We start from the raw sequence: 21,020 nt of genomic DNA on the forward strand, positions 1-21,020 counted from the left end.
GATTGCGCAACAGTGTGCGGCGGAAGCGGCCCGATTTGTGAAAGTCGGGTGACTGGTTTTTCCATCATGACAATGCCCCGGCTCACACTGCCTTGTCTGTACGACAATTCTTGACCAAAAATGGTATGACCCCTGTTCCTCACCCCCCATACTCACCCGACCGTGCCCCGTGCGACTTTTTTTGTTTCCTAGAATGATAAGAGAAATGAAAGGAAAGCGTTTTGCTGACGTTGCTGAGGTGAAGAAAAAAACGACGGAGGCGCTGTCAAGCATCACAAAAGATGAATTTAAACAATGTTTCTACACATGGATTAAAAGATTAGACAAGTGCATTAGTGCAAGTGGACAGTACTTTGAAGGAGATTGAACGTTTGTACTTGAAATGGGAATAAATAAGTGCAAACAAATTTAGTTCGGTTTCTTTTGGGTCCCCCCTCGTACATTTATGCAGGAAAATAAGATCGCGCCCACGCCGTCTTGAACTCAAAGTAGGGCATTTGCATCGTTCCAAGAGTCTCGCATAAAACTAATAAACAGTACGACCAATGTAATGATCGTAAACAATTAAAAAAAAGTTACACCATCTTCCCGAGGGGAACCATGGGGTGATGCGGAGCATCGCGGATCGTTATTAACGGTGTTATTAATGGTGTTAGTAACGTTGTTGAACTTCACGGTCCCGAACCTCAGGTTCTGCTGCTCGACATTGTCGAACCGCCGCTGCTTCACGTTGTCGTAGTTCAGCATCCGCCGCTCGACGTTGACGAATGGACGCCGCTTCTCGTTGCCGTAGTTCAGGGTCTGCCGCTCGCTTCAAGCGTTTGCGCTCAGCGTCGCGTGCCCTTCGCTGCTTTGTCTTCAGTGGACGTAGCGTTGCTGTTAGTTTGTGGGGTGGTGCTGACGCTTGCTTGCGCCAACCCACTAACTGACAGGACTGTTGCTTCCATCACACTTCATCGGAAGAACGGAGTGGAGTCAACAGCGGTGAACTGAACGCTGCTTATATTCACACTTGAAGGAGAGGAGAATAGAGAAGGAGAGTTGCGCATGCGCGCGCGGTGCGAGTAGATGCGAACGCACGCGAAGTGCACGCAGCTGGTAGAGAGAGAGAGCGGAGAGAGTAACGCGCACCTGTTGGAGAGAGGGAAGGAGGAGAGTTGCGCATGCGTAGTGTGAGTGCGGACTACGACGCCGCGGGACATAGACCCGAGCAAGAGATGCTCCGCATCCAAAAAATGCTTCTGAACATTTTCAATCATCTCTTGGCTCGTTGAACTATAATACAGTTCCAGACTACAGAGGAAAACTCCAACTTGGTCCAGATTAAAAAGAAATATAAGCGTAGAATACAGGTTGATGTGGAGAACTCACGCGTGATTCTAGAAATTAGTCGCAGCTTACGCAAATAGCCATTTATAAGGTTGTTAACATGTACAGTAAAGTATAACGAAGAGTCTATGTATACACCAAGATCACGCGTGCACTCGACTCTTCGCAGAGGATCATTGCCAATCTGGTAAAAAAAGTTAATATTTTCTACCTTTCTAGACAAAGACATAATAACGGTTATATGTCTCTGATAAACGCATTCATACTTTGTTCCGAAGACGGACGTTCCGACGATGTTGAATACAATGAACATGAACGGATCCTTGGAGTCTACAGTATTCGGTCCTTTCCGTAGAGAGTCCACGTAGGTATCTACCACTTCAACGCAGAGTGTTGCCACTGAGTCGCTCGAGGCGTATTTCCTGTGTAGACAAAGGTGAGAATATAAATAATCCCAACCAAATCAAGTGAGGTTCTAATCTCTCTAACTCAAAAAATCAGAAAAACAAATCAAGGCGAGGTGTACCCAGTCTATTCAGGGAAAGGCAAGCAAGCCACCAGTTAGGAAACTCGTAGTTTGTTACCATTGGGCCCACTCATTGCAAATTAAAGTGACACGTGTAAAAAATATAGATGTGCGCTATTTTTGTTTTCTTCAGTTACAGCAACAGTTGTTGGCGAAGTTTCGCAGCGGACCCCGATGTCTGCTTCCCATAGGGTCGTCGTGGCCGAGAAATGTGTTCGCTATTAAAAAAAAAATATATATATGTATATATATTTATACGTTAAGTTTAGGGCAGCTATTTTTTGCTACGCCTCATGGCGTCGCCTGACTTCACGTTATACCGTGATGTCACACAAGGCCATAGTTTGTGTGCAGTGTGATTCTGAGCAGCCTACGTGCAGAAAAGTGTGCGGCGTCACGGCTCTCACCGCAGTTCATGTTCCAGGACGCGACATGGAAAGGGTATTTTTCTAAAGCATAAAATGATTTTTAACGGAACCCCCCCCCCCCCTCCCTCCCCTCAATCCCAAACGTTTGTACGTCCGTCTGTCTATTCGCCCCTACACTTAGCGGGGAAAATGACGTCACATGACCTACACCCCCCGAAACGATTATCTCATGTAATGTCTAACGATGAAGGACATTTTTATACAATTTATTTGCAATTTTTTATTCAAGGGTGGACATTGATACTATATACGTATATTCTCTTGATTTTTAATGCCAAATGAAGGCCTTGTGCTACCGCAAAACTTGAAAAGTAATCTTGGTGAGGACTACATATCATGTACGACCTGCTTTCATTTACATCTTAGATCGTCAAAAAACAAAGCTGTCGAACTCGAGTTGCGTTTTGACGAATTTTGTGTTAATTTTGAAGTAATAATGCTCAGTCTCTTTGGTATACCATGAAACATGGCATACCGAAGAGACTGATATACCGTATTTAAATTGTATTTAAATCGCACTGAAAAGCATGGTGGTGGTTTAGTGACACTGACAAAGTATGTTCTTTGTGAATTAGAAAGTGATTACTGTGTTATCACTCCTGATTACGAAATGCTGTGTATACGTAATAATAAGCATATTTTTGCAGCGGTTCACAAACCACCAAACGGAAACGTCGAGTCGTTATTTGAATTTTTAAAATCTCTCTTTGGTTTTTGTGAATACAGAAAAGTGCATTGTAATATGTGGTGGGGATTTTAACGTTGATATGAGTGCTGATACCGCTGTTAAAAGAACTTTAAAATTGCTAATCAGTGCAAATGGCTGTGCAAATGTTATCCATAGACCTACACACACGTGTTCTTCTTTTGTCGGAAACGCTAATAGATTTGTTCATTTCAAATAGCTTTGTTGAATATATAAAGGCCGGTGTCATTGATTGTGATCTGAGTGACCACCTCCCTATATTTGTTGCTCTTAAAAACGTTCCGAAAAAGGCCAGCCAAACGAAGCGGACACTGATTTAAAAAATAACTTTAGATCGACTAGACGCCTTCGAAATGGCTGTGTCAAAGACAAATTGGAATAGTATACTTTGCGAACTTAGTGACCGTGGTGCTTACAACACTTTTATTGAATTATTTCTTAGTTTGTATAAGACATACTTTCCTTTCACACTTATAAAAACAAATAAACGCATAAGAAAACCTTAGATAACTCCAGAGCTACTTTGTAAAATTAACACATGAACCGTCTTATATGGTAAATTCGCAAAGTCAAGAGACCAGAATGATCTATCAATATTCAAAAACTATCGCGACAACTTAACGAAGGAACTACGGCGTGCGAGACAGCGTTATCATTTCGATGATTTCAATGCCGCGCAGGGTCGTGCAGACGTCATATGTGGAAGCTGCTAGACTCTCTTTATCATCGCGATCACCCATCCAGTTCTGTTGAAAAAATTATGTATAGCGGCACTGAACTTACTGGTTGCTCATTGGAAATGCTTTCAACGAACATTTTGTAAATGTTGCGAGTACGTCTACAACAAATAATGCTGCGGTTTTTAGCGATAAAAGAAACAGTGACACGATATCTTTAGATTTTGTGGTCGAACCAGAAGGGTTGAGTGTAATTTTTCACCTTAAGAATAGTGGGAGCTGTGACGTGGATGGTATTCAAATAAGGCCTGTAAAGCACGTGATTGATTTATTAGCACCTGTGATAACTCACATATTTAATATTTCTCTAGCCACAGGAGTATTTCCTAAGCGAATGCAGATTGCGAAAGTCTCAGTATTGTATAAAAAACGAAGCGTAAATGAAATGGGAAATTACAGACCCATCTCAATACTGCCAGTATTTTCCAAGGCACTCGAAAAAGTCATTCATACCGAAGTAACCAACTTTTCTAATAAGTATGACTTGATAACAGCGTTGCAGTACGGTTTTAGAAAGCACACATCTACGGAATATGCCCTACTCGTTCAAAACGAATTCATTTTGCAAAGTTTTGAAAAGGAAATGATGGCCCTCGAAATATTCATAGACTTTACTAAGAATTTCGACTGACGGTCTTGATCATCAAATTATACTTTCTAAATTAGATAATTATGTAATTCGAGGTCACGCTTTAGAGTTAATACGGTCGTATCTGGGACATCGGATCCAATATGTCAGTATTAATGAAAACTCCTCCACCATAAAACCTCTTCCTTCTGGCGTACCACAAGGTAGTATTTTAAATCATTTCCTTTTCTTAGTGTATATGTTAATGATATCACCAATATTAATACAAATGCGAAATTTGTCAACTACGCTGGCGACACAAGTATACTCTTTGCTTAAAAAAATATTGATACATTAATTGATACAGCAAACCTGACTGTCTAGGCTAGAATTATGGAGTGGGAACAACGGGTTGCCAATGAATGTAAAGAAAACAAAAGCCGTGCTCTTTCGCCCTAAAATAAACTTGTAGACATCAAAAAAGACCTAAATTCAGATTTTATTAAAATTAAAATCGTAAACTCATTTAAGCTCTAAGGTGTTACCATCTCTGAAATTATGTCGCGGGAAAATCATATAAACTACCTTATTCTAAAGCTATCCCGGGCTGTGGGCATGTTAAATCGTCGTCGTTATATTTTGCCAGGAAAAGTAAAATTATTATTATATATTTTTTTATTCTACTCCCACTTAATATACTGCCACTTATATTTGGGGTAAAACGGCTTTTACTAATCTAGAAAAGCTGCATGTGTTGCGAAAGAAAGCACTTAGAGCCATAGGAGATGTCCCGTCTGACTTTCAAGCAGCCAACTTATTCAAAAAATTTCATGTCATAAATGCCCACACATTATATGATCACAGGCTTGCCACTAGCCTAAAAGTGGAGCAAGTTACAAATGCGAACTTTCTTTTTATAAATCTTGCACAAATCTCGGAACACATTCATAGTTACCCTACCCGCGCAGCTGAATGTTGGGAGGAGGTCACACCGAGAACAAATTATGGCACACAAACGCTGAATTACGCTGTTCCTAAATTATTTAATCTGTTCTGAGCTAAAGATATTGATTGGGACAAGTTATCGTTGAGTGAAGTGAGGTCACACTTTTATCACTGATGATTAGTGTAGTTGCTCTCCTTACTCCGTGCTTAGTTCTTATTACTATGAGCTTGTTTTTTTGTTTGTTTTTTTTGTTTGCCCGTCATGCCCTATATGTCAACAATATGATAATTTAAAGTATTGTGCTTAAAATGTTCTTATAGCGATCATTTATTGTACATTTGTGTTTCTCTTTTGATTGCTTTATTATTTTGCCCACTCTGTCGCTGCTGTTGTAGGCGGTCAGGAACCCGTCAAACTGTACCTCACAGCTTTTGTTCCTGATCGCCACCATCATCTTATAGTGGAAATAAACACTGTTACTACTATTATTATTCTAAACAAATTAAAAAGATCGCTCCTTAGATACGGCGTTTAATGCACTATGAAACTTTGGAGATGAAGGTCCCTTCAATGTCCAGTCAACTAGCGTATCCGAATATTAACATGAAACGTTTTTTGGCTAGGTGGTCGGCACTTCTGGAAACCAGATAAAAGTGATGCCTGCATAAATGCGGGGCCGCTGGGATCGACGCTGATTGGTTGATGGTTGGGAGAGGAGGAGTGAGGTCCTCGACGCTGGTTGGTTAACGGGGAGGTAATGTGACCAGAGGGGTAGGCGCGAGCAGCAGCTCGGCCTCCTGTGCGCGTTGAGGGAGAGGCGCTCGAGAGTATGGAAGGGTCTGGAAGATCGCCAAGTTCATCAGCCCGATTAGCGCTAGTACCGATTCATTCTAGGAACAACTGTCGTGTATCGCTAAACATTTGTAATGCTAAAACGTTTCACGCATGCAACGCAATAATCTAGCGATATTTCTGTCTTCATAACAGTAATTTACTTGATTACAATGGCTTTGCTGAAGACGAGCATTTCTTATGACCATCATACTCAGTTTGATCACGCAGTTAAGTGCTTGCCATTGTTTGATGTAGTTATTCAAGTACTAGCAACTGCTCTGGTTACAAAAATCAATTCCTAAGCAGCATAACTATTTTAGTTCGAGAAAGTTATGTTAGCTTTCTCAAAACAAGGCTCAGTTGGTCAATTTCGAATTTGTTTCAAAACATTTATTGCACAGCAGTCTAGCCTTCGTGATGACAGCAATATAGCAGGTTTTGAGAGTCATTCGTACCTGACTGCAGTCAGCGTAACTTTCTTGAGGGCTTTAAAACTTGGATTGTAATCTTCGAACAGGATGCCGTGGTTGCTACGCGTCTGCAGAGCACCTAGAAAAGCACACCAAGTCAAGCTCATGCGCAGAATAGGGCAAAGGGCATGCTTCCTCGCAGAAACTACGAATATAGTCAACTGCCATTTTCGCTTAAAATTAGTTAGATAATGTCGAAGCCAAAAGCAAGTGCTCATTCTAAAATCCAAAATAGACTTTGATACTGCGCATGACGTTTTGTTTCGTATAATAAAGCGTCTAGCATTTCTGGGCCGAGATATATTTAGTGCAGCTTCCTCATTGACTGGAGTGTTTTGTTTAATAATTAGAGCGACTTATTTCACACTACCAAAATTACAGCCCGTGCGCAGGCGCTCTGGTGGAATATTAGAATGATTAGTTTAACCCCAAACTGGGGCAGAAGGAGGAAATATTTTTTCTTCTTGTATTGGGAGAAAATGTAAGAGAGACAGACGACGTCTGTCCCTTTTACTTTTTTTTTCGACTGTAAAAAAAAAAAAAAAGAACGTGTTTTTTTTTTTTTGCTTCAGTCTTGGTTTACAATCATCACATTGCACCCGTTTTTACAGGAAAAGTATACACCGCCGGATCCTTTTTAAAGCGTGTGGGTGCCCAAATCAGTTATTTCCGGTTTGCTTATTGTTGTATTACTGAGCGGCTAATGTAGGCGCATTGTTTATGTTTGGTAATAATAAATAACCCCTGCACCTTTTCTGTCGTCACCGTCTATGGTACGCGTGCTCACGACACAATATACAGTCCTCGAATTGTCGGATTTAAAAGGTTTATTTGTCGGATAAAATTATCGAATTTAAAAGTTTTTCACGACGCTCAGCAAGCTTCCTATTGAATCAACATATTTATTTCCGCTAATTAAAAAGCGATTGAGTAAACTCTTGTCAATTAGTTTGCTAATTGTGGTGTTCTTTGCAATTCCCAATGTCCGTCGTGGCTGCGAGGTTTTTCACGAAAATAGATTTTCTTTTTCTCGACCTTGCTTTTTGTGGGATTTTTTCAATATTCGCAGAAACAGCCGGTATTATTTGATGACAGCCGCTCATCTTGACATCAGTCGTATAAATATACATAAAAGAATGAAATTATTAGCCCACCCCCCTCCCTCAAAAAAAAAAAAAAAACAGTGAGACACTTCATGTGTGGGGACCACAATGGTAGCGCTGCGGGCTGATTACTTAGACCCCTGCGGGTTACTCACCTATCTTCGTCGGAAAACGTCCGGCGAATTCGTGTCTTTTGTCGACAAAGGCTTCCCTCAGCACCTGGTACGAGTTCAACATCACCATGGGCTTTTCTCCCATCCACATCGTGAACGGGTCGCCATACTTTCGATGCCACTGTTCTGCCTTCAAGTGGAGCGGCGTCTCGCCGCGTAAGCCTAGAATGGCACGAGCGCCAAAGTTATGCGGACAAAACAGAGAATTTACTCGGGGTGGTTCGGAGGTCCATTAAGGATGACGTCGTGCGTAGGCCTTGCCTTCTACGTGGTATTACTTGGTCGCACATTATAAAGGTCAGAAGAGGGAGTGGCAGCAACGGAGTGAAGTTGTTGGTTTGGCTTCACAGATTCTGCCAGGAGAACTGTCCTGTGACGTCATAGTGCAGCGAGACGTCACGGTGTTACGTTCATCAGTCTCACGTGAAATGACGTCACAATTACTCCGCTAAATTAAGCTGGAAAATATCTGAGTTACTTTTAAATAGAAAGAGCTGCATGTTGGAAACATTTTTCTCAAAGAAAGGTTATTAGGGCAAGTCGGCGTAATCTTTGGTGCTCGTGCATTGAACGAAGAAGTCTAGAGAACGGTTCTGCTTGAGAGCCAATAAGTATCAAAAAATGCGTACTCATTGTGCGCTTGTGCGTAGACTTTTTTAGAGCGAAAGTGTTTATGGCTAGGGTTTCGTGAATTTTTCGTATGCGTGACCAAAAACCCTACGCTCGCCTCGCCTCATGCGGCGCACGCACACGCCTTCCCCGTATAAAAGATTCGAAGTGAAGAATCAAAATAAAGCATTGACGAACGCACGTGCCAGATGCCATTAGTTTTAGGCTTTTGCTTTAGAGCAGTTATTCCTGCAGACGCCGGCACGTGCGGCGCGTGGAACACCATTTCCTACATTTACCTTCATGCTCGGGTGATCTATGAATAGGTCGATTCAGTAGATTAGTTATCAATAAAAACCATTTTCAAGATCAGTAGACTCTCAGGTAGATAATAAATCTTTCCCAAACATTTTCCGCTGTGCGACCCGCGTCGGCCATGTCTACGCTCGCACCTCCCACTCTCTGTCGTCGTTTCAAGCGCTTGCGTGTTTAGCTTCCTTTGCTTCCACTGTCCCGGGATGGCGGTCCCGTCGCGCGTGTCTAGTTTCCTCCAGCTCCTCGGGGCGGGTCTGCGTCGCGTGCTAAGCAGCTTCGCTGGCCAGTCACCTTCACAAAGTCTAATGGCCCATGATTTTTTTTTTTTTTGCATGACAGTTGTTTTATATCAAAGTTTTCCTGCGCCTTCTGCCCTTTTAAGACCACCAATTATTCCTCCGCGTGCTCGGTGGCTTACAGGAGCACCCTCATTTTAGAAAGTAACGCAGCGTTGTTAAAAAATACAATGCTGTGCAATGATAACAAACTGCTGTTTTTGAAAGTACACACACACTCTAAAAAACGTCAGTGCGTCTACTTTCCCGCACAACACTCGGAGAGCCAATCAGCGCAACTTACGGAGGCAGCTCAGCGAATGACAAGGCCGAAACATATGATTAGACCAAAAAACGCAGTCTGAGTTGTGACATTAAGCAATGCAAAATTTCACGCCTGCACTGCTTAATGTCACAACTCAGACTGCGTTTTTCGTCTAAACATATGTTTCGGCATCGTCTATCCCTGAGCTTCCTCCGTACGTTGCGCTGATAGGCCCTCCGAGTGTTGTGCGTGGAAGTAGACGCACAGACTTTTTTCTAGAGTGCAAGGTATACGTGTTTCAGAACTTTCAGTTTGTAAATTACAAACAATTTGCGACATCGAATAATATCACTCTATTTTGGAGAAGGTTTTACTGCCCCAACTACCAAACAGTCCCAGAAATTAGGTCCTAATATATTTGAATGTCCTTTTATGCGTGAAACGCGGATGTTGCCTATTTGTAAACTCGTCGCTGATTTGAGAGGTTTATGTATTTTATATTGACGGTTGTTTGGAACTTGTGCCCATTGTTTTTTTTTTAAAGATATATACACAGAAATAAATATTACGAAGTGAATACCCCGTATGTGGTGCGTATGAGGTTTGAGTGCGTGGCGAGAAAAATTCAACCCCTTCGACGCGTCGGAACATTAAGAAAACGACAAGTAGGCTCGCGTGTTTGGAGCGTGAGTATACGAAACGTAAACGCTATTAACCGTTAGAATGTTTCTTTCCTGGCCATACATGGTGCGCCCTCAAGAAAATAAACTACGTTGTTTTAGTCGTAAATATTAACTACGCATCGTTGCACTCAGGTTCCGGCCATATCTAGCGCTAGCGGCGTGTACCAGGTGCCACAGTTTCAGAGCGAATCGTTTTCTTATTCAAATGTTGCGTGATTTTCAAAAACTGGTTTTATAAGAAAATGGTGACTGATGAATTCCAGGAATACACGGAAATCACAGGCGCCCATGGCCAACTGTCTGAGATATTCCATGGTATAAAACGTGGTGACAATACTTGGACAACTCTGATACCGTTTGTTCCGCCTGCTTCTAAACACTGGGCTCGACACAATCAAGAGGCTCCCACTCCGTCCTTTCCATCGATTCTACCGCCTCTCTTGAGTCGCTCGAGGTGGCGGCTTCATCCACAGCCGTGAAGTCAGCTTTGGAAAATCACTAATCCTCTTCACTTTCACATGTTTTCCTTGTATCAGCTGTTATCCCGTCCTGCCCTCTCCCAACTAATGATGATCGTCTGGCCTCCGGCAAGGACATGTTCGTTAATATTTCCTCTTTCGCAAGCCTGTTTTCTCTCTGTCTCACTTTTTTTCTTTATCTCTATCTCTCTTCCTCAAAATTGTAATTGGTTTGCGTTTTATATGATTCACAGGCAGTCACAGTCATCGGGAACATTATGATATTGTGTCAAGGAAAGCAGACATTTACAATTTTGTGAATGTGGCCCGTGGGATTCAATGCAAAAAAATTTTTCGCCGAGCCTCGGAATAAAACCTATATGCGTCCGAAAGTTTAATTACCGCTTAATGATATTTTTTGACTATCATCTAAAATATTTTGGGGGAAGATTGCGATGTTTGTTGTCGTCCAGTTGCAGTGATGATTTTAGCGCATACGTGAGGGCGTTTGTGTCCAAGAACGTTTGGGACGAACTACCCAAAACTGGCCCCATTTTCTCATTGAGAGTTTCGGAAAGGCGCCTCTATCTTCTGGTTAAGATGACGGCTAGACTAGTTCTGAAACTTTGAAATTTGGTCCGAACCTCTAGTGCTACATTTGTGCCAAGACTGGGCCTTCGGCAATGCGCACTTCACTCATGCTAGAAAGAAAAAAAAAAAAGATAAGTATTTTGGGGTAATACGGAGTACGCGAACCAACATTACAACATTACTTACTCAGAAGATTTCCCACGAGAGGCAGAGGGAAAGGTCCTTTGGGGTACTTGGATACTTTGCGATAGAAACGCACCAGATGGAAGGACATCAGGAACACCAAGGAAGTCGTCAACCACCGCCAGTCCCAGAAATACAACGCCTTTTCTGACAGCGAGGCCATGGCGAACTGCGGAGTGCTGTAAAGGAAAAAATGCAATATTCATTCAGAATTATAAATGGTTCGAAAAGCCATACATAAAATCAACTCAGACGGGGATATGAAAACAGAAAACATTCGAAATTTGAAAAGTGCAGACAAAGGTAAATTGACAGACAACGTCTGGAAGGAAGCCGAGTTTGACGAATAAATATACCGTGTGTTTTACCGAAGACTGATACAAATATTTACTCGAAATGTAGTCATCGCGGAGGAAGCATACTGTATAGAAAGTATAGGTCATTGCAGTGGCGGCAATTCATTAGGTTCATCACGCTTCCGATGAAAAGGCTTTTGATTAAACTTGTGCATTTACTTTTGGTTATTAAAAGTTAAAAAAATGATTTATATTAGACACTTCCTGCGCTTCATCGAAAACCACAAAATCATTCAAACTCGAGGCACTTGGAGCGCTTGACGAGCGCTCCAAATACAGAAAGTTGTGACAAAGAACAAATGAAGCGGCAAAAAAAAAAATATAAAAAAAAACTGCAGATGAAAAAAAAAAAACGCGCGCTCAAATTAAACAAAATGATGGGGCTACGTGATTTCCACTTAGTTTATAACAAAAACTATTTCTTTATGTTTACTAAATATACCAAAGTTAATTATGCATACATAATTATAATCCTAATTGTCCCAAACGAAATGTATAAGGAGTGATACTACACACTGAGAGTGCCTGGGCGTCTTCTTACCCGAAAACCACTCAAAGAGCCAATCTTTGCGATCTAGGAAATCAGATCAGCGTATGTGAGGCGGAACATCCGTTTAGACCTCAAAATGAAGTCTGCGCTGTGGCATTAGGCAATGCAAGCATGACGCTTTGCATTGTGGTATGCGTAGTGGCGCGAACCACCAATCGCCGAGTTTCGTCTCCGCGCTCTCAACGTCGCCAAATGTATACCTCAATAGCTAATAGAAAGGTTTAGTAGACCGTACGCTGCGGAAAGCGGGCCCAGCGGCCGCGTGCTTAATCCATGCTTCGAAGTGACAGCACTATAGGTCCACTTGCAAAGCGGAGCTCCAGCGATCTACTAAAACTCCCTAATACTCAACAACCAATGCGGTACCAATCTAAATTCTCTCAAATATGTTACTTTTATGGCGAACTTTTTGGCAGGTGTTGGGTGAAACACGCGAAATCAAGCGTACTCCAACGGTGACTTACACTTTCTTCCCCCCGCACACACATGCCAGCGTGCACTTGAAATTCATATACAGAGAGAAATGCGGAAACACAAAGCATAGATAAATTGGAACGCTCGTGCTGGCAGATACTTGCAGGTTAGCATATCGCACAAGCACAAACATAAACTACAAGTTCGTGCGCACAGATACAGCAACATATACAGACAGGCAAACCCAACCTACCCACGGGTCCGACTCGCACGCCTATATATAGTGACGCGCTTGCGCGAGGGAACTATATTCCGTTCAACCCTAAGTCGACAGTGCGGTGGGAGCTACGTTCTCGCTGCACCAATCAACTGCATCTTTTCCATCGCGTGATCTCGCTCTCTGCTCGTGCGGTATGGGCGAGAGCGTGTTTACGTGCCGGAAGGGAGACATATGATTGGCCCGAACGAGCGCGTAGCTCCCATCACGCTGTCAGCTTAGGGGTCAATGCAATACATCGTGATCGGAGATACACTTAATAGACTGCTGCCGAAGTGTACGCACCTGCCTAGACGTCGTACCGCTGCACGCGTCGACTGAAGTGTCGCCTGTCGGTATGTCTTGTTATCTGGTTTGCACGATTGTGCGCAACTGCTCCTGAGTGAACGGCGAGCCGCTTGGTGTCGACGGAATGGGAACAACCGACGAAGCGGAATCGATTCGGTTTTGCTACCACGGAGAGCTTTTCGCTCTTAATGACATAGCCGAGGCCTTGACGGCCTTTAATAGCGTTGCGGGGCGCTGCTTGACCTTGTGTTTTATCGGAGTGTTCTAGAGGATGTAGTGGCAAGAGCGGCGCCCGCTTACAATGGGCCGCGCGAAGGCAGTCAGCGTAGATGGCCGCGAGTGGCGCTGCAGTTCAGAGCCCTACGAGAATTTGTGGCAGATGGTCACAAATTCTCCTAGGGCTGTGAACTCCAGCGCCACTCGCGGCCGGCAACTAGAACCACTGTGCAATGAGTGAGGAAGAAGACGATGCTGAGGCGGTACGCTTCTACGGAACGTAGCACCGTAGCACGTTTCTTTGTGGTGTGGTGGTGGGGAGTCTTCATCGTTCCGTTGCCGTCTCGATCATAAATGCGGGGAAAAACACGGACACACACACTGCTTCGCGCCGGGATGCAAGTCGGGCTACCCGGTCAACGAGGGAAGCCGGACCACCAGTGATCGTAAGCCGTCGCCGTTTCGTGCGCCAAAGGCGAAGTCGCGCAGACTACAGTGGGAAAAAAAATCTTAACCGAGAAGATAAACGCCTCGCCTAGACATCAGCGATGTGCGAGAGACATTTTGAATTGTGCCTTATCCTTCGGGATTATGTGCGCATCGTCAATGGCGAAGAGGTTAGGATTCTATGCCGCAATATATTATGACTCTTTTGTAGTCTTTTCGCGTAGTATGTTGCTGGATATCTGTCATGCGCTTGCCGTGTATGTCGATGAAGTGTATTACCACTTTTGAGAGGCAGTAAAACAGTGAGTTGGGGGGAGAATAATTTTGTTTTTAATATTAGGGTTGTTGAAGTTTCTGTTCATATCGTAGTTTGATGCTTCATGTACTCCCAATCGAGGTATTTTTTTTTTATAGACTGCCTTCGACAAAAGACAATTTGCTATATGTTCGCCAGCTGCAGTAGTGCCTTGGCCGTTCCGAAACGCGCTCGTCCTCTCGCCTTACACAACGCTGGTCCCCACATCAGCAACATGAAGACAAAAAACAATACACCAGTTTATTCTTCCTCTCATATTAAAAAAGTGAGAGATTTATTGAGTTTTATTAGTCTATTTTTCATGTTATATTAGCATCGCGTGGTTTCTTTCGCAGCTATTAAACGTGCAGCTCAAGTGACAGCGATGCTGAACGACCTGTCAGTACTGCAAAAAAAAAAAAAAAAAGGGGGGGGGGAGCCGATATTAATTAAATTATTTCCATAAAAATTACGTGAATATTGAAAGTAGAGGATAGCACACACTCTAAGGGCCGGTTGCACCAACGCCGCTTAGCGCAAAGCGGAGCTTAGCCGGGAACCTAAGCTTAGTTTCGGTTTTGTTCGGTTGCACGAAAATCGCTTATCGCTAAACCTAGCACTAAACAACGCTTAACCTGAGCGCTCAACATTGGGCGCTTTGCTTTTGGTTGTTTCTTAATCCTGGATTAAAAACATGGCGGCTGGTTTGTCGCGGTCGACGCGGTGGACGAAATTGGTTGTGCAAAGTGTTTTAGGCTGCATCAGCGTGAAAGTCTCGACAGATTGACCTTCGATTGTGACAAGGATGCAAAATATTGTCGCGTGAAGTGTTTATCGACCCCTGTTTTCAAGTTGGCTCTCCACTCTCAGGGCGTGTTAGCCCTAAAAGAGATACGTACGGAGCTCAGGCTCACGTCTGTCTTCCCGTTGGTTATTCTGTCAACGAGCTTATTCGTATGTACTTACTAATTTTCGCATAACCGTAACATATTGGTATTTACCACCTTGCTTATTTACACTTGCAGCGAGTATCCTTCAATCTGATTAGCGCGTTGAATAATGGCAGTACATGATCTCGGCGATCAGCTGATTGTCGACACCTCTGCCGTTTGCATTAGATTGCGGCGCTTTTAAGCAATAAAACAGCGAAAATTCAATTTCTTTCGTTTTCTGAGTTTTGAGACAATCTTCAGTGAATTTTCCTAATCTCGCGAGTAGAATCTTGGCTTCAGAAAACTGTATCATTCCATAACCGTAATTTTTTGGTGATCGCGACTTTTTTAGGAATATTTCGCTTTACGTCTTTCATTCGTTTCCTGAGAACGAGATAGTGTTGTTTCCCAGTTATGCTCTGTGATGGTGTTTTTCCTTTACTTTTGTCGTTTGTTGTCATTGTGATGATGGTTGAGACTATATACCGGAACACATTTTCAATAAAATTCAGTATAAAGTTGCGCCTTGTTGTGTCCTCTTCTCTGCTTTTGTCCTCGTCTTTGTTGCGCACAAGATTGTATAAGCTTTCATTCGTGGCGACGACAAATCATAACGACTACTATGTTAGATTCGTTCATTGCTGTATCGGGGCAATCTGGGGCAGGTGATGCGAAGAGACGACCGTTCTTATCGGCACGATGTGATGTACTAGTGGGAGTTTTTCTTTTCCTGATCTCGACAGTGTGAAACTGAAGTCCGTTTGAGGCTCCAGCGGATGTTCAACGACGGTACAATGCAGTTCTGTCACCTTGCTGATAGCAACGAGTACCGTCGATGCAAGGTCTCGTGACCTGACCTCTCGACGACTTCGACGATTTCCGGGCATTTTCGCAGCTGCCGTGGCGAGTTTGTCACTGTTTTGAACTTCATCCGTCTCAGGCATGACTTGATTTTAGTAGTCATCTTACCTGCCTACTTAATCTCGATGTTGTTTTGTCTTCAGCGATGTAGCGAGCAGAGTGTCCTTCTCGCGTTCGGTGAGATTTGGGGCCCCCGATGGCTCCTTCACCTCAAAATGAGAGCACGAAAACTACTGCCACCGTCAAGATATCCTGTTATCAACCGATATTAAAACACAATAACAAATGTAAAGAGCATTCGTGTTTATTTAATGCTTTGACTTCTGTTATTGAAAGTTAAGCGAAAAAATGATTGAATTTGGAGGCCTTTAATTTGTTACTCGCCGAAGAAATACAGCGAAAAGCAGACGCCGACGACAACTACTACGGCAGTTTTTTGTTTACATCACGTGATTCCTCTCCGCCAATCGTATTCGTCCCTCTGAGCGTTCCCTAGTTCGCTCTGTTTGTCCCTACATTGCCTACGCAAATCCAGCATTTAGCTAGGGGCGCGTCCGTAAAGCCGGGTTTACGTTGGTGCAACCGGAATTTAAACCCGTGCTTATCCGAGCTCGGTTTAGCCATCTAAGCCGACTTAAGAAAGAGCCGCTTTGGGTTAAGGTAAGCGACGTTGGTGCAACCGTTCCTTAGAGGCATTAGACCAAAGAAAAATTATGTTCATTGGGGCGAAGCTTGTGGTCGGTTTGCCTTGCTGCATACCCGACCCGGAAGAATAACACGGAGCCGACGGTTTCAACGACAAGAAACTACATTTAATGGGACATGGACGAGACGATTAACATGGTTACCAGCGGCGCCTGAGTCCAGGCAGCGACTCCCTGTGCGCCGCCTCTGATGCGCCTTATCAAGGCGGCGCACGCGATGTGCGCGTGGCTGGCGTGACGTCGCCGCCACACGGGAAAAGTTCGGCACCCTTGCCTCGCAGTCGGGCAACTAGGCTGGGGAGCCGCCAGGGTGCCCACAAGCTCTGGTGGTGCTTGTCTGCGTAGACGCTGAGCCGCAGCATGCCGAGCCTTTCGTTCGTTTTCATCCATGTCAGAAAGAGAATGTGTGGTATGGAACGTGGTTATATAAGCATTTGAGCATTTGACCGCAGCGCCCTCTCGTATATAAACGCTGTGCCAATGCATGCAAAGTTTAACGCGATTATATACGCATTTGACCGCAGCGCCCTCTCCTGTATAGACGTTGAGCGGCTACATGCAACGTTTCATCCATGACATCCCCAGCTCTTGAGTTACTACCACATCTCAGAGGCCCCTACTCGTCCCGCAGTCGTGGCCGAGTGGTTAAAAAAAAACCTGTGCGGGGAGACCCCAATGGCTAGAAAGCCATTGGGGTCTCCCCGCACAGGTTCAAATCCTGTTGACTGCGCAATATTTTTTTTAAAAGTTTTTTGCCCTACACGAGCACGTGACCACGTGAGCTCACGAGCACGAGCACAAGCACGAGCACGAGCACGAGCACCAGCAAGATCGATGTGAGCACGGACGCCGGACAGACAAGGCTAAGCCCTAAGGAGCTTCGCCCCTAAAACCTACAATTGTTCACATTAGCGTGGCCGCCGCTCTTGCCACTTCAACTATTTAGAGCACTCTAGTGCTATGCGGCTTCTGGGTGAAAGGGAGGCGGTGACATCTGTCGTGATAAATGTCGTTTCGAAAGGAGAGGAGCCGGCGTCATGTCATCAAAAATGTGGCGGAAGCTCTAGCGTTTCAGCTCTTCTATAGCGTTCGCGGGAGTCCGGATATTTTCTTCTTCTTTGGTTATTCGCGCTACTCATGCGCGCACTGTTTGAAGGCCGTGGCATTGCACCACGAGCTTGTCATATGATCAAAACTAGGAGATTGAAGGAAGTCAGACTTGGGAAGTTATCCATTACAAGTAACGGATTACTTCTAATCCGTTACTTTTTCGAGAAATTTGTAATTGTCACGTTACTTTTTTTCGAAATTAATTCGTAATGTAATTTCGCTACAAAGAGTGGTGACAGATTACTTTAGTTACTCGTTCTTAAAAATATGGGCATAATACAGTAACTGGAGCATTCAGCACATTCAGAACATTCAGCAGCATAAAAAGAGCAAGTTCAACAAAAACGGAAATCATCATGAAAAGGAGAATAGACGAAAAGAAAATGCGATTTTTTGTAGGACCGGTAACGAGAACCGTTAGAAAAACGCGCAAAACATGTACACATATACGAAAGACAAAGACCAAGTGAGACAACGCCGAGTAGGCTCTTCGTCGCCTCGCATCGTGTTTTCTTCTCCTCAACGTTACTAAAACACTCAGTTGGGAAACTCGCCGTCGAAACCTGGGCCGCTGGTGTCCACCGAGAACGAGCTAAATGCGACAACAGCGCCACTCTTTATCGTTTGTCTGTACTGTGGTCACCTTGAGCTTTTTGAAAGCCTGTTTTTGCGTAAAAACAAATGGAAAAAACTCTTTTTGTATGAAATTTATTGGAGTTTTGTACCAAATGAAGGGAGCGTGATGTTTTTATAATCTTTAGTTTGCAAGGTTTTGCGGAACAATTAATATTGTTTTTATACAACCATGCCTCAGCGGTCCTTTCAGGTAGCGCGTCCCGACCTAGGTACATTTTAACTTCGGTAGCTCGACGCGGCGCGTCCGCTGTATCTGTTCTTAAAGCCAACAAAGAAGTCACGTGCAGTTCCTCGAGTGGCCGCTGCGGGAGAAATGGTGGGGTTGTGTTCGTCGTTAGCTCGGTGCTCGGAGACCGATTGGGGTCACTTTTTCAAAGCTGTCTCTATGGGAGTTTCCCAACTGAGTGTTTTAGTAACGTTGTTCTCCCGGACAGGAGAAAGCTCTCCGTGTTTATTTGTCTTTCGCTTTTACACCGGTTCACCTTTTCCATCATCATCATCGTAAACTTTATTAATTGACAAAGTGAAGGGACCTTGTGGTCTCTGGTCGGTGCCCTCAGTCCAGGGCTCCGTTGGCCGCCCAGATTCGGCGGGCTCACTCAACCAGTCGCTGCTGGTCATCGAGCTCTGTGCCGGAAAGGGCCGCCTCCCAGGAGGAAAAGGTGGGGGAAGGAATGGGGGTTATACCCTCACCGAGGGGGTGACGGCATTCCCAGATGGAGTGGTACAACTTCTTCGACGTCTCCTGCCACCCGCACAGATATCAAACACGGGTCCGTACCCCTCGATTTGGAGGTTCACAACTCGCGTAGCATACGATGTAGTGTCGCGCAGGGGGGTCGAATATTTTTTGTCTTTGATGTGCGCTAGTGTATTCTAGCACGATCTTGAGGCACGGCTGAAAAGCGGCCCCCGCGAGTTGTGCGTCTACGTCATGGGTACACTATACTCCGTTTTACCTTATGTTGTACCGCAGCGAAGGCTAGAAGCGCGAGCTCATAGCGTTGGCAGCTTCCTTTGATGCACGAGAGCTTGTGCCGCCGAGATGTGCCTAGAGCAAGGAGCTCGCGCTTGTAGCCTTTCCTGCGGTACAACAGAAGGTGAAACAGAGTATAGCCTCGCACAAGGGGGCCGGCGACAGTTGACAGAGTCGACTGTCAACATAAAAGGTGGAGGGGGGAAGGTTAGGCCATCTAAGGAGTGCTGACAAAGAGAGAGAGAAAGAGAACGCGTAAAAGTGGTGTGAGCCTCTGTTGTTTTGCGAGACCGATGGCCCACCGCTTCTGTCGCTCTCTACTCTCTCCCCTCCCCTGGCCTCCACGAATTTTGTTATAAAAGTGAGAACCGATGAACGATCGATAACCCGTAGCCGCCACTTTTTCTCTGACTGGTAGAGTTTTCGGTCATGAAGTCCGTCGTCTCCATCACCATCTCTTAATGAGATGTTCAAAATTCAGGGCATTAAGGAGAACGGAAACCTAGATTTTCAGTGCATACTTTGCTTCCCAAGAAAACACGCATGGTCGTCAGCAAGAAGAACAAACTCTAATCTTCGGAAGCACATAAAGGCAAGCTGGGACACCTGCATTCCGCATTGATTATACATTGTAACGTTAGAACCAAGGTTTCCTTTTCTTGTGAATAACAGGTGAAACAGCCGAGTCAAAAGAGAGCTTTCGTAGATCACTTCTTTAGCTCTGAATCTCGTAGCGGAGTTAGACGCTGCTACTGGCAATGCTCACCATTAGTTTTGTCTGCAGAATTTCAGGGGTCATTTTCGGAGGCTGTAAGTTAAAGGCCTGGATGGCGGGTGGGGTTGCAGCTTTCGCTGACTTGTCAGCTTGCGGGTGAACGGAGGGTACCCACACTTTCATTTTTACAAAGACTACCATAATACAGGCGTGTGAGAAATGAAATGTAGTGTTGCAGAACATTTTTGAAAAATATCAAGATTGCTTCTATTGTTTTCTGGCAAAGTGTACGGAAACAGTAACGGGAAAGCAATTTGTAACGTAACGAGTAAAGAAATCCATTAGTTATCAGCGAAAGTAATTTGTAACGGTAATCTTATACATTTGAGGCTCGGTAAGCATATCAGTGCATTTTCATGTTCAACGATCGGTTTGTACACCATGAAGCAGGCGGCACGCGTCTGTTATATGCCTACGTCAATAATGCAAACAAGGGGTAGTGTGCAGAAAGAATGTGACATAATATATTGGCGTATGATCACCATCTCTATTTAGTGCTCGCGCTTTTCCAAATCCGTGGCATGCTGCCACAAGCACGTCTTGTGTTTCGGGATATGGCTGTAGGAAGCGCAACTATAAAGCGAACTCGTTTGCTGTAGTTACCGGCGTCCTGATGAATCGCAGGATAAAAATAACTTTAAGGGTTCGCAAACATCGCATTTCACAGCAGAGTCTTAAGGCCTAGTTATGTATGTCGCGAGTTGAGTGCACGCTTACAAAATTAATCTTTAACTCAACAAAAGTGGCCCACTTTTATTCTACCTAGATAAAACAAAGTAAAAAAAAAAGACTTATATCAGATAGGACAAGTAATTTTCAAAAATGTTGCATCGCCTCTACCGGTTAATTTTGAGTGGTTAGCACATTATTGCGTGTAAGGTTTAAGATGTAATAATCCAGGATACTTTGTGGGGCGGTTGCCTTTACTGCATGCCCATTCCAGATAAACAGCAAGAAGTCAGATTCCTAGAAAATATATTTACT

The 21,020-nt window shown here is 44.1% G+C and overlaps 1 protein-coding gene across 1 annotated transcript in view; it reads right to left on the minus strand.

Moving 5' to 3' along the window:
- Window positions 1-21,020, minus strand: part of LOC8038228 (cytochrome P450 1A1) — a 59,588-nt gene that overhangs the window by 16,952 nt on the left and 21,616 nt on the right. The window contains exons 2-5 of the mRNA XM_042288803.1: window positions 11,203-11,378; window positions 7,803-7,982; window positions 6,530-6,623; window positions 1,596-1,751 (exon numbers count right to left, since the gene is read on the minus strand). Coding sequence (XP_042144737.1) covers window positions 1,596-1,751; window positions 6,530-6,623; window positions 7,803-7,982; window positions 11,203-11,362 — 590 coding nt within the window. The 5' untranslated portion in view covers window positions 11,363-11,378. The remainder of the gene's footprint in view (window positions 1-1,595; window positions 1,752-6,529; window positions 6,624-7,802; window positions 7,983-11,202; window positions 11,379-21,020) is intronic.

The sequence above is a fragment of the Ixodes scapularis genome, unplaced genomic scaffold (assembly GCF_016920785.2).
Source record: "Ixodes scapularis isolate PalLabHiFi unplaced genomic scaffold, ASM1692078v2 PGA_scaffold11__112_contigs__length_91849675, whole genome shotgun sequence".
NCBI lineage: Eukaryota > Metazoa > Arthropoda > Arachnida > Ixodida > Ixodidae > Ixodes > Ixodes scapularis.